Raw genomic sequence first — 13,377 nt, 5'->3', positions numbered from 1 at the left:
CAGAGGTACCACAGCTTTGCTGAGTGGCTCAGCTTTGGCCAGTGGTGAGTCTGTTGCAGAGCTGGCTGGAACCATCTGTGTCCAGTACTGTGCAGCCTCTTATCTCTTGTCACAGAGGCCACCACTGTAGCCGGCCCCTGCTACCAATATCTTGCCACTTACACCAACTAGATGATCATTCCAGCAGCTGGGCTCAGACACTCAGTCTGCCCAGTAGCTCCCCCTGGAACCCATTGTCCCCAGATGCTGCCACCTGGACATCTGAGCCCCCAAGGCCACAGTCCTACTCCAGTTGTTGGCACAGACCATCTCATGCACATACACACACACACACACAGACCTGTCTGGGGCTCCTCTGATTCCCTGGTAGTCAATCCCCCTCATGGTCTCGCCGTTAGAGACACACCTCCCCCAGCAGGTTTCATCCACAGAGACACACAACCCACCCTGCCCCCCTCCTCCCATCCCCCCAGAATCTGTCTGGAACTCCCTTGGTCCTTCTAATTGCCACGTCCTCCCATGGTCTTGCCTTTAGACATGCTCCCCACCCACCCACACCTGACTCTCAGGCCACTTCACCTACTCACAGGCTAGTCTGGCTTGATCTTTTTGAATACTCATATACTCATTCACACACCACAGTTGTTCCAGTTACTGGCACCACAGACACATGGACCTCTGGCTCCTGGTCCCACTCCAGTGGGACTTGATTTCACTCACTCTGGTCTCTCCAGTTGCTGGCAATGCACACACACAAAAAGACCCTCCAAGCCATGGTTTGACTCCAGTTGCTGGCACTCATACTCTCATTTACATGCTTGCACACCAGAGTCCCTCACCCAGGAAAACAGTTAGAAAGGAATTTATAATAATAAGATAGGACAAACTGTATTGATCAAGTGCAGGACATAGCCAGACAAGTGTAATAACCAGAAAACTATTTGCACATAACCAACCTTTTTTATCCCCTTACCCCTCCATTTTCCCACACGTGTTCCTCCCCAAATCACCTAGATCGACTCCCTTTCCCAGCCTTTTATTCCTTCCCTTTACATCCCATAATGAGTCCTGTGCAATCCCAAAATACTCTTCCCCTGCATCCTATAACATGTCCCATACCCCAAGGCAGCAACACTCCTCAGTCCAAAACATGTTCCAGCATTGACTCATCTTGATGGGTTTCACACCTGGATACTGGGGCTGAGGATCTCCTTGGACAACTCTGGAAGGGGTTGGGACAGGGAATCCCTTGCTCTGAGTCTTTAATATGGGTTCCTGCTTGCCATTGAAATCAGCCCAACTGATTACAACAGATGCACATGTATATTACCCAGCGGGCAGGTACACAGCAGCATGGTGGCCACCTGCCAAAAAGACACGTCCTCTGCTTCTCCTGAGCTTCTAGCACCTGATAGAAGTGTAACCAGTGCAGCCACACAGACAGAGCTCCTGTCAAAGAATGCAACCACACAGGTTTCAGACTGCAAGGTGTGTGCGAGGATATTCCTGGAGATGGAGGGTGATAGCAAGCAAGACTGTGGGAGGTGTGACCAGGTAGATGAACTGCTCTGTCTGGTAGCCCAGCTTCAGGAGGAGGTTGGCAGACTGAGGAGTCTGAAAAGGAGACTGATGAATTGAGCTGTACTCTGCCATCTCTGGTACACAAAAGTCAAACTCAGCATGGCCACTAAGGAAGTAGGTCCAGGATCTGTTCTGTACCAAGAGGAAGGCAATGTTACAAGAGATAGGGAGGTGTGGAAGCAGGTTACTGCACAGAGCTGTAAGAGGAACCCCTCCTTATCCTCTCAACTACCTTTACAAAATAAGTATGAGGCCCTGGGTATGGTCAACAAAGCACATAATGAGATATAACAGGAAGAACCTATGCAAGCATTCTTGCCAAGGTCAGATCAACGAAACCCTCGCAACAAGACCTGCATTAAGACCAGCACTAAGAAGAAAAAATGGCATGTTATTGTCATTGGTAACTCCCTCCTGAGCAAATTGAAAGCACCAATTTGCAGACTGGACCCTCTTTTCAGGGAAGTTTGCTGCCTTCCTGGGGCCTGAATCAAGGATGTCACAAGATGACTGAAGAATTTAGGACAGCCTTTGGACTATTACCCACTCTAGCTCTTTCATGTGGGTACTAACGACAATGCAAAAAAAAGTCCAAGGTCAATCAAAAGAGATTTCAGGGCCCTGAGAAGAATGTTAAAAGATATAGGAGCACAGGTAGAGTTTTCCTCAATCTTCCCAGTAATAGGGAGAGACTTTGGAAGAAACAGACAAACCCAGGATACCAATAGCTATGACTTTCCATTTGTGGACGCTGAAATTATAAGGAACTTATTGTATCAGTTGAATGTACATAAATCCATGGGGACTGATGGGATGGATCCCAGAGTACTGAAGGAGCTAGCAGATGTTATGGCAGGACCCTTCTCGATCATCTACCTAATATCTTGGGAATCTGGGGAGGTCCCTGCTGACTGGAAGTTAGCCAATGTTACTCCAATTTACAAGAAGGGTATGAGGGAAGACCCAGGAAACTACAGACCTGTTAGTCTAACCTCAGTACCTGGAAAAAATATGGAGAAGATCATACTGGGTGCTATTGAAAGGCATTTAAAGAACAATGCAATCATCAGGCACAGTCAACATGGGCTCACAAAGGGAAAGTCCTGTCTAATCAGTTTTATATCCTTCTAAAATATGGTCACCTGCCTAGTGGATGAAGGAAAGGTGGTGGATGTAGTTTTTCTGGATTTTAGTGAGACTTTTGATACTGTCCCTCACAGTATCTTTCTGGACAAGTGAGATGAGCAGGTATATGGTGCACTGGGTGAAGAACTAACTGAAGGGCAGGGCTCAAAGAGTTGTAGTGAATGGGCTGCATCTGGCTGTTGACCAGTCACCAGTGGTGTTCCTCAGGGCTCCATTCTAGAGCCAGTCCTGTTCAATATTTTTATCAATGATTTGGATGCAGGAGTTGAATGCACCATTAGCAAGTTTGCTAACAATACCAAACTGGGATGTGCTGTTGACTCTCTTGAGGGACAGGAGGCCTTACAGAAGGATCTAGATAGATTGGAGCATTGGGCAATCATCAATGGCATGAAATTTAACAAGTTCAAATGCTGGATTCTGCACCTGGGATGGAGTAACACCGGGCACAAGTATAGACTGGGAGACGAGTAGCTGGAGAGCAGCCCTGCAGAAAGAGATCTGGGAGTGCTAGTCAATGGCAGGCTCAATATGAGTCAGCAGTGTGCCCTGGTAGCCAAGAGGGCAAGCTTCATCCTGGGGTGCATCAAACACAGCATAACCAGCTGGTCAAAAATGGTGATTAACCTGCTATATTCAGCATCGGTGCAGCCTCACTTTGAGTACTGTGTGCAGTTCTGAGCTCTACAATTTAAAAAGGATGTTAAGGTATTCAAATGCATCCAGAGGAGGGCAACAAAGCTGGTGAAAGGACGGGAAGGCATGTCCTATGAGGAGTAGCTAAGGACTTTGGGTTTGTCTAGTTTGGAGGCTGAGGGGTGACCTCATTGCTCTCTACAGCTTCCTGAGGAGGGGAAGTAGACAGGGAGGTGCTGGTATCTTCTCCCTGGTATCCAGTGACAAGGATGGATGGGAATGGTTCAAAGCTGCATCAGGGGAGGTTCAGACTGGATATTAGGAAGCATTTATTTAACAAGTGGGTGGTCAAACACTGGAACAGGCTTCCTAGAGAGGTGGTTGATGCCCCATGCCTGTCAGTGTTTAAGAGGCATTTGGACATTCTTTAATTTTTGGTCATTCCTGAATTGATCAGGCAGTAGGACTAGATGATTGTTGTAGATCCCTTCAAACTCAAGCATTCAATTCTATTCGATTCTGCCCCTGTGCTCCTCTGGGCTTGTGGAGATGGGCCAGTTATGGGCTTCTGGCTCCTTTTATGGGCCTGGGAGTAGCCATGGCAGGGTATTATTCAACTCCCCCACCTGCCATTGGCTGTCTATGCTCATTTATGGGTGCACAGATGAGATTTTATCACATAACCTAACATACTCTTTGCCTGTTGTTGTGTTGTTTTAAAAAAAACCAAAAAAAACATAAAACAATAATGAGAATTACAGTGCTGAGAACATTCCATGTTTCACATTAGACTGCAATATATAACAGTTATTTTATATGAACTTCATTTCAATGTTCATTCAAAGTATTTATACACTTTTTCCAAGGGTTTCTCATACAAATGTCTTCAGGCATATCAAAACCCAGATCAATTTAAAGTGCAACACCAAGGCAAACATAAAACTCTTCAGTGTTTGTTCTTCTTTTGCTGTAGAGAACCACCTGACAACTTCAGTTACTGAAAATACATTTCACTCTACTTCTGGCAACTGATAAGGACTTTTCAGATATGATTTAATGTAGATTACTTTTCTTTCAATAATTATGCTAGCATCTTGAAACAGGACAGAGGAAATGCATTATAGACACTTGCCTGATACTTCTGTGCTTTGCACTTCAGGTAGTCATTCAATTAACTTTTCATTCCTTTATAATGGATTATAAACTTCATCCAGTTTACTGAATTATGAACAATTACTTTAAATTTAGCTTATGTCTAATCTGAAGTCTCAGTCTACAAGAGGGAGAAATTCAGTCACTGGTTTCAGTAATTTCCCTTCATGAACTGCAAAAGAAACATGGAAGTCAAATAGAAAGTGACAGACTTTATGAATTAACATACTTCAGATTCCATTTATACTAAGCATTATGACATTTTAGAGTTTACCCCATAGACTTTCTGATACCAAGCACCATTGTGTAGAGGACAGATAGATAGGGGGAGGTAGAAGTAGAGGAGCATACACTTGAATTTTTACTCCTTGCTGTACATTTCAAAAACAATCCACCCAACTACTCTTATTACAACAGGTTCAAGCACAGTTTAAGGAGAAAACAAGCATGAAGTAAAAGTATGAAGGTGTTAATAAATCAGATCAAATAGAGAAAAGTGAAGGGTGTATCACTGTGCTTTGGAACCTTTGGTCTCCTTGTGACTTACACAACTAATTCTGTTCACAAATCTTATGATGGTGCATTTCTAAGTATTTAAACTTCTAAAAAGGTCTGGTGTTTGTTGAATTCAATAAGAGCTTGACATTTAAAATGCCACTCAAAACATCAATACATTTCTGCTCAATAAATTTAGCACCAGTAGGGAGTCTGTCATGCATCTGCAAGTAAAATTATTTGACAAGGCTAGATCTTGTTAGAAATATATCTCATAGAAGACTCATATTTTCTTTTTGTGAAATGTAAAAGCATTTAAGAACCTTTGTAGAGTTGCACTGCATGTTACAATATTTGTAAGATCTCTCTTAACCTTTTTTACATCCTTCTGCTTTCAGACTCAAAACATCATGTATGACATGATTTCTGACTTAAATGAAAGAAGTGAAGATTTTGAGAAGAGAATTATTACTCTGGAAACTAAACTGGAAACTTTAATTCATAGCATTCAAGCTCTCCCTGGACTAATTAGCCAGACAATCAGCCAACAACAAAGGGATCTCCTCGAGGCTCAGACACAAAATTATAAACATGTTGCCTACAGTGCTGGACGATCATGGTCTTTTTCAAGAAGAAGGAGGTCTTCCTCCACAGTACCACCAACTTCATCAGAGAGTAGCTAGAAGAGAATAAGTTAACCACAAAAATAAAGATTTTTTGCCATTATATGGTCAATATTTTAGCTTTTATTGTAAAGCCCTATGGTTCTAATCAGTGTTATCTGGGTTCTGATGTCAGAATCCCGGAAACCTGGATACAACATTTAAGACCAAAATGAGTGAAAACTGTTCCCCCGCCCTCCTCTCAGATGCACAGTGAACACACATTACTATATTATATTGTTACTCCTGTAATTTCACTAACTTTTTATTCATGCACTTCAAACAAACTTTACTACTACAGTATATGACAATAATAAAAAGGTGAATTTCTGCACATATTTTCTTGATTACTTGGAATTTAACAGTTGAAAAAAAGTTCATTATTAAAAGACTTAATTCTAAAACTTTAAGAAACAAAATTCAAGCATAATTATCTTCTCAGTATGAAAACTCAGTCTCTAAACTTTTCACTGTAGGAGGGAAAAATAAAAATCAAATAAAAAATTTAAAAAATCAGTGTTCATCTTACACTGTGCTGTGTATGTATAGTCATTTTAAAAGGTCACTGACAGCTTCAATCCCTGAAGTGATTAATTAAAAACATAATTTATCCTAGAAATTGGAAAGACAGTAATGCGGAAAGTCAGAGCAGAGACATGCTAGGCAAGACAGAAGAGCTGTTCTCTCAAACACCCAAAATTCCACAAACCAAATACACTACCTTTCATAATCTGAAAATCAGCACACACTTTAGGCCTATTTATAATAAAGGCTTTGCCATTTTGGTATAAAATATATAACTGATGAACATAAATTATATCCATAGACATCGCTTGGTTATAAAAAGCTCAAGAGATTATCCAATACCTTTTCTGGCCTTGGGAAAGATAATGACTTCACAGTATTCACCAACCCCAGATGAGTAGCCTGGTTGCAAGCCTTGGGAGTGCTTTCTTTATACATGCTGGTATTTTGTATCTGGAAAAAATAAGCCCTATGCACAGTATTTACAGTTCTGCTTTTGTTTTTGTGAAGTTCCTGTCTTTTGAGTTACCAAAGGAAAAAATGGATATAGTGCTAATGGTGTCCTAGCTCAGTCCTCAACTAGATGAGATTTTTTGAAAGGTCATGAAGTCATCTCATTTACGCTATTGGCAGGATTAGATGTATTTGTTAGTAATATAGGGATTTAATAGTTAAGTATCAGAATTTTTTTCTTGAAGATTTGCATTTTTCCATTCTCTCATTTTTCATGTATAATTTCAAATATTTTTCCTGTTATTGAATGTGAAATACCCTTTCTGTAGCTTAAATGTGTTGCTTTTCATCTTTCCAGTATGAACTAGCTATTTCATGTTTACAAAACCATTTTTTTACATTTGTAAGGTGTTGGTTTATTTTTCCTCCTCTAGATTGTATAACTTTTTTTTAAAGAACTACAGTTCCATATTGAAAATTCTTGCCAACAAGCTGGTTTATCCTGCTGTGAAAGAGCAACTGTCATCTTTCACCTCTCAATTCTCTGTTGCACAGTAGGACTCAGGTTCACTACAGATATTTTATCTCTATAATTCTGATAATTCTTTCCTTCTAATACCTGATTTTGAAAAGTACTTCTACGTGTGAATACAGTCCAAGAAAAGACAGATATAAACTTATATTGAGAAAAGCACAAAGTACTATGGGTTTAATTTTTTTGCTCCCGATACAAAATTCCTTTTCATCTTTCCTTGTTTGAATCTTGTACCACAAATTCCTTTACTTAATTTTTATTTCCAAAACACAAGCTTCTTCACAGTGGTCAGTAAAAGGAAAAAGTAGCATTATCTCCAAAACTGATTCTGTAACTGAATGCAGACTTTTATTGGAATGACTGTTTACAAATAACAAGATATCACTCACAAGAAGTACATGACATATTTACTGTATTACAAATTGAAAAGCCTCACGCATACTTCAATTTAGTCTCACTGATTGGAAAATTCAGCTTTCACTTGCTCCTGAACTTCTTTTCACTGTATTCCAGATGATACTTATTCCATTTATCAGTTACTTTGAAGCCTTTTTTCTAATCCCTGCATTTTTAATGACTCTTAGCAAAGGTATCTTGCCTGTAAAGATTTAAATATAATATCACAAACATGCCCATTCACCATGCTTAAAACTAAATACATTAATTTAAATAGTATTTTTAAGTTATAGTTAAGTCTTAGCAGGATCAGAATACTACATTCATAATATGCTTGCAAAATGCTCTGCAGATCTTTTTTCTGCAAATCAGTATCTATTGTAAGTCTGCACATCTTTCCAGATAGACCTGGGCAACTCAGCTTTTCTTTACCTCACACAGCTCCAAAAAGTTGGCATTGATGCAGAAAGAGCTTCATTATCTAAAAGTTAAAGATCCAGCTTAGGAGTTCTGAACACCTTCTGGAAGCGCATACGTTTCCTCATGATCTATTTAAAACTTTAGGCTACCTAGACTGGGTGCTCTGAATCACTGTCATCATTAAAGGTCAAATATAGGGGATAGGCATATTGTTTTACTGCTATTCAGTTTTTAAGACTCTGTGTCAAATCATACATGGACATTCAAAGGGATGCATTAGATAGATATTAAAACAATATTTAAGCATAAAAGAATAAATGGTTTAAATATAAGTGCCTAATATCTAGAATAAAACATATTGCCCATATCAGTTCTGCTAATGCAAATTGCCTGAAAGCTCTTGTCCCCTCATTGAGTTATGAATAATTTTCAATAAGTTTTATCTTCAGAAATATTTTTTTCTAATTAGTAAGTTCATTCTCTCCATTTATCAAAGTTCTTGTTGCTCATATTGTTTCTTTTTTTTTTTTTTAAAGGCAGAATCATAAAAAAAAAAAAAAGTAAGCACGTCCTTTGGCCTTTCTACTCCACTCTTCTCAAAATAATTATTATTTGGGTGTTTCTCACCACTTAAAGAGGGAAATGGAGGAAAGACCTAACACTGCAGTGTCTCACTTTTAAAAACCTAATCCCTAGGAGCATATCTACATGCTCAGGTAGAAATGATAACAAATTTCCTCCACCAACAGTCCTGACTACCTAGATATATGCCAGATGTAGCCTAGAAAGAGCATATAGTCCTGAGGTGGAGCTTATATACATTCAGAGCCAACCATTTATGTATGTTGAACTCCATGTATGCATAATAATAAAATTAACTTATATTGGTCAATCAGGGCTTAAGACAATAGAGATGTACTGTTTGAGTTTAATAGTATCTGTCACCTTATAAAGAGAAAATTGTCAAACTATTACGAAAGTGTGAGGGCTGCTCATCACACAAAAATTAAATTATTAAAAAAAAAAAAAAAGAACTCAAAATCTATAATAGAAAAAAAGGAGAAAACATGAAAGAGCATATGGTAGATTAACATCTCAAAAGCCAATCTTGCCAGGCATCTAGCCTCCAGAAAAATTCCAAAATATGAGGTTTCAAGTGCTCTTAAAACAAAAGAACAAACAAACAAACAAACCAACAAACCAACCCCTACCTCAGGAGCAGTTTTGGACTCTTGAAAATGTCCTTTAAAAAACCTTTATGATGTTCTGAGTAGCAAAAGTCTGCCCAAAATGAAGTGTGGCAGTACTCTAGCACTACAAAGTGAGTGAGAATCTAGATTCCTTTATGAGAAGTTAGAAAGATCTATGGAAACATGGTCAGTGCATGAAATTCACATGTGTATAAGAAAAAGAAATCTTAAGAATCACCCCTAACTTTAACTTGCAGTTTCAAACACTTGTGGCATACAGGGTGTGGTGGGCTGACACAGGCCAGCAGCCAAACATTCACCTGCTTCTTGCTCACTCCCCTCTCCTGGGGGATTGGGAGAAAAATAGAAAGAAAGCAACAAGACATGTGGATTGAGATAATGACAGTGTGAGCAAAAAGCAAAAGCTACATTCACAAGCAAAGAAAAAAAGAGGAATTCATTCACTACTTCACACTGGCAGGCAGATATCCAGCTACTACCTGGAAAGCAGAGCCTCAGCATGTATAACAGTTACTTGGGAAGACAAACAGACTAAACACGAATGTACTCCCTTCCTCCTCCTTTCCTTGAGCTGAGCATGATGTTATATGATATGGAATACCACTTTCATCAGTTTGGGTCAGCTGTCTTGGCTATGTCCCTTCCCAACCTCTTTCCCACCCATAGCCTACTGGCCTTGAGGAAGGGGAGAGAAAGCCTTGACATTGTGCAAGCAATGTTCAGCAACAGCCAAAACACTTTTAACCACAAATGCAAAGTGCACAACCATATTGAATTCTATGATGAAAGTTAACTTTATAAATTCATCCCAACCAGACGCAATACATAGGATAATGTTACATTAGCTATCATCAAAGCTCCAAAACTTTAATTTCATAAACATCACTCAGCAGAAGTTATCATTTCAAAAGCCAGTCACTGAAAGCATCATTGCAAAACATGCACACACCAACATGTAGGTTTTGGTTAAAAGGTCTCTTAACCTTATATGCCACCTACTCTCCCTCTGTTGCTCTTGCCCACCTTCAGCCCTTTGCATTACGTATTTTCCTTCAGCAGCTTCTGAGCACTGGGATCCAGGGCTACCTCTGTCAATGTCCCTGGGACAGAGCCACCAGTACAGATCTGAAAGGCAAGATAGCCCCAGGACACCTGAGAGGCATGTGGCCTAGCACACATAAAGAGAGAACAGATAACAAGATTCAACCTGAGAGAGGTCATGGACCCCTAGACATCATCTCAACAAGGCAGTGGTACACATAACCTGGGAGTTATTGTGACTCTAACCATACTTCTGTCCAGAGATATCATATTTCTCAAATGAACTTATGGACCTAAAAGAAAAATGTTTTTCCTGTCACATATCAAATGTGATAAGATGGCATTTGACAGCTCTGTGCCATTGCTGCAAGGAAAACATAGGCAGGGTCTGCTGCTCTACTGTAAGGAAGGTACAAAGCTGTGCCACTCTGCAGGACCTTCTCAGAAAAATGACTGCTTTCAAGATCAAAACCAACAGCACTCTGCTAGCACCAATTACCATGATTCAAGGGGAACAAGACTTACTAAGGTTTTCTGGCTGACCTGTAAGATTTAGGAGCTCAGCTTCTAAATGGTTAAACAGTAAACCCTACTCCAAGAAAAGAAAAAAAGAGAAAAGAAAAAAAGAAAAGAGAAAAGAAGAAAAGAAAAGAAAAGAAAAGAAAAGAAAAGAAAAGAAAAGAAAAGAAAAGAAAAGAAAAGAAAAGAAAAGAAAAGAAAAGAAAAGAAAAGAAAAGAAAAGAAAAAAAGAAAAGAAAAGAAAAGAAAAGAAAAGAAAAGAAAAGAAAAGAAAAGAAAAGAAAAGAAAAGAAAAGAAAAGAAAAGAAAAGAAAAGAAAAGAAAAAAAAGAAAAGAAAAGAAAAGAAAGAAAAGAAAAAAAAGAAAAGAAAAGAAAAGAAAAGAAAAGAAAAGAAAAGAAAAGAAAAGAAAAGAAAAGAAAAGAAAAGAAAAGAAAAGAAAAGGAGAAAAAGAAAAGAAAAAAGAAAAAATAGAAAAGAAAAAAGTTTGTCTTGTATTAAGATAGACATTGATTTTTGTCTTATGTTCTTTAGCACTTATTGATATCTTTGTTCACTGGAGTTCAGATTCTGACATGTTATGGGATGATGAGACAAAAGACATATGGATACACTCCCACACACATGATTTCAGAATACATTCCCAATGCTGAAATGTGCTAAGAAGCCATCTAGCTTTATTAGCTTCCTTTGAGACAGAGCTTTAAGTTTGACTAATAACTGTGAATCAAACTTACTGCATTATTAGTGCTTTCAAAACTTTTTTAAAGCACTTCCTGCTGTTTGTCTCAGGATTCCTTGAGTAGCATATTGGCTTTAGGTAGCTGACCTGGCAGGTTCATTTCCACTGAATTGTCAAAAAGTCTGTGCCCATTGAATTAATCTGATCATCTGTAACATCTTCTACTGGGTGCTCAGCACATCCCAGATCAGGTCCTTAGAGAAGCAGCTTTCCCATGAAAGTGCAGGAACAGCTGGAAGAGTTTCCATTTTTTCAGCCTTTTCAGTTACAACCTACATGCAAAGCTATTCATGTATCAGTAGTGCGGTGGTAGGAAGTTAGGCCATACTTATTGCAGTTATCAAGCGCATGAAAAGAAACTTAAAAATTGTGCATAGAAATAGACTGCTTTCCCAGTTTTACTCAAGATTCAGGGTTATATTTTCTGCTTTGCTACACTGTGTTCTGCAGCCTACAAAATATATTTAGTGAGTCTGTTATATTATTTTTCAATTTGAAGCAACTACTGTAATACAGCAGCATGAAATAAATGCACTTTCAGAATAACAGAATGGAAAACAGAAGAGAAATGGGCATGTAGTGGGTAGGTTTTCCAAATAAGTTTTGCAACTAATTTTCAGAGAAATAGGACAGAGAGAGGGTTAGATCCTCAGCTGGCACAGTTTGGAACCTCTCTGTTAATGGTCGATGGATGCATCTCAATTGTCCTTTGAAGGCCATGGCCAAGCCTGCCATGGAACAGACACAGACCTTCTCTATGGGCAATGTAGATGTGATCTGGTTTCTGGTGGCGCTGCAAGAGTGTCTGTTCACAGTCCTGATTTTGTCAGTGTGACCATCCACTTCACCTGTCAGAGTAGTCAGCTTCCTGCTAAAAGATGTCCAGCTGTAGCATATAATATTCAAAGAGGATTTGACATAAAACTACAGACAACTAGACTGCTACCATAGAAAATATTTGCTTTTATTTTTTTAACGTCTTCTTTTTCCCCTGCATTAAAAAGATCAGTCTCCCCCTCCCTCTCTTTTTTAATGCTGTCTTCCCCCCCTTCCTCTCCCCCTCCTTGATCTTTGCTCAGTGGATGCAATAAAGACATTGTAAAATGAAGAGGCTTTTTGTAACCTTATAGGTTGGTGGGAAAAAAACACCTGTTATTTGTGTATGAAATGGTCAGATATTAGCTGGTGGCATATGAATGCATGATTCAGGTTATGAAGTTCTAGCTGCGTTGACTTGCACTATTTACCCTGCAAGAAACTAAAGAACCTTGCACTGCTTCACATGTCATTCGATATTTTTTTGTACATTTATGGCTCAGTTTGACTGAGTGCATGATACATGACCTGAACAAGGCTAATCTTTGGTTCTGAGTTTTGACCATTGCAGTTATTTTTTATTTGGTTTGTTTTTTCCTCTGCTTCCATCCCAGAGCAAGAAGGGAACAGCAAGCAGAAAAACTCTAAAAATAAACTCCAAGACAAAATGCTACCCAGGGCTACCTCAGTTCATACATGCTCCACAGCTTGGCTTTGTGGAATAAATAATAAAACTCACCTCAGAGATTAAGGAAAGCTATCTGATGCCTGACCTTTATTCCTTTTCCTGCCAAAAGAAGATGCATTGCTTGTGCAAGGTATCTCAAGCATATCATAGAATGATATAATTAAATGACAACATATTATAGGAATACAGTGGCAGCCATGTCAGAAGCATGTGGGGAAATGAAAAGTGGGTTGATGATATATTTGAAAATAGACTTCTAGAAAAGAAGAACACCAAGTCTAGGTACAAGGCAACTACACAAAGAAGTCCAGCAGGGGACGTGGTGATTTTGGCCTTGTGAAGAACCAAGAAGCAATTTCC

At 39.1% G+C, this 13,377-nt stretch overlaps 1 protein-coding gene across 1 annotated transcript in view; it reads left to right on the top strand.

The window, feature by feature from the left end:
• Positions 1 to 6,200, top strand: part of LOC135577095 (small conductance calcium-activated potassium channel protein 2-like) — a 99,767-nt gene extending 93,567 nt beyond the window's left edge. The window contains exon 8 of the mRNA XM_065044792.1: positions 5,409 to 6,200. Within this exon, the coding sequence (XP_064900864.1) occupies positions 5,409 to 5,693 (285 nt within the window). The 3' untranslated portion in view covers positions 5,694 to 6,200. The remainder of the gene's footprint in view (positions 1 to 5,408) is intronic.
• The last annotated feature ends 7,177 nt before the right edge of the window (positions 6,201 to 13,377 follow it).

Source organism: Columba livia, chromosome W (genome assembly GCF_036013475.1).
Source record: "Columba livia isolate bColLiv1 breed racing homer chromosome W, bColLiv1.pat.W.v2, whole genome shotgun sequence".
Classification (NCBI taxonomy): domain Eukaryota; kingdom Metazoa; phylum Chordata; class Aves; order Columbiformes; family Columbidae; genus Columba; species Columba livia.
Note: the sequence above shows the minus strand (reverse complement) of the source record. Positions and strands in the feature narration are given on the sequence as shown.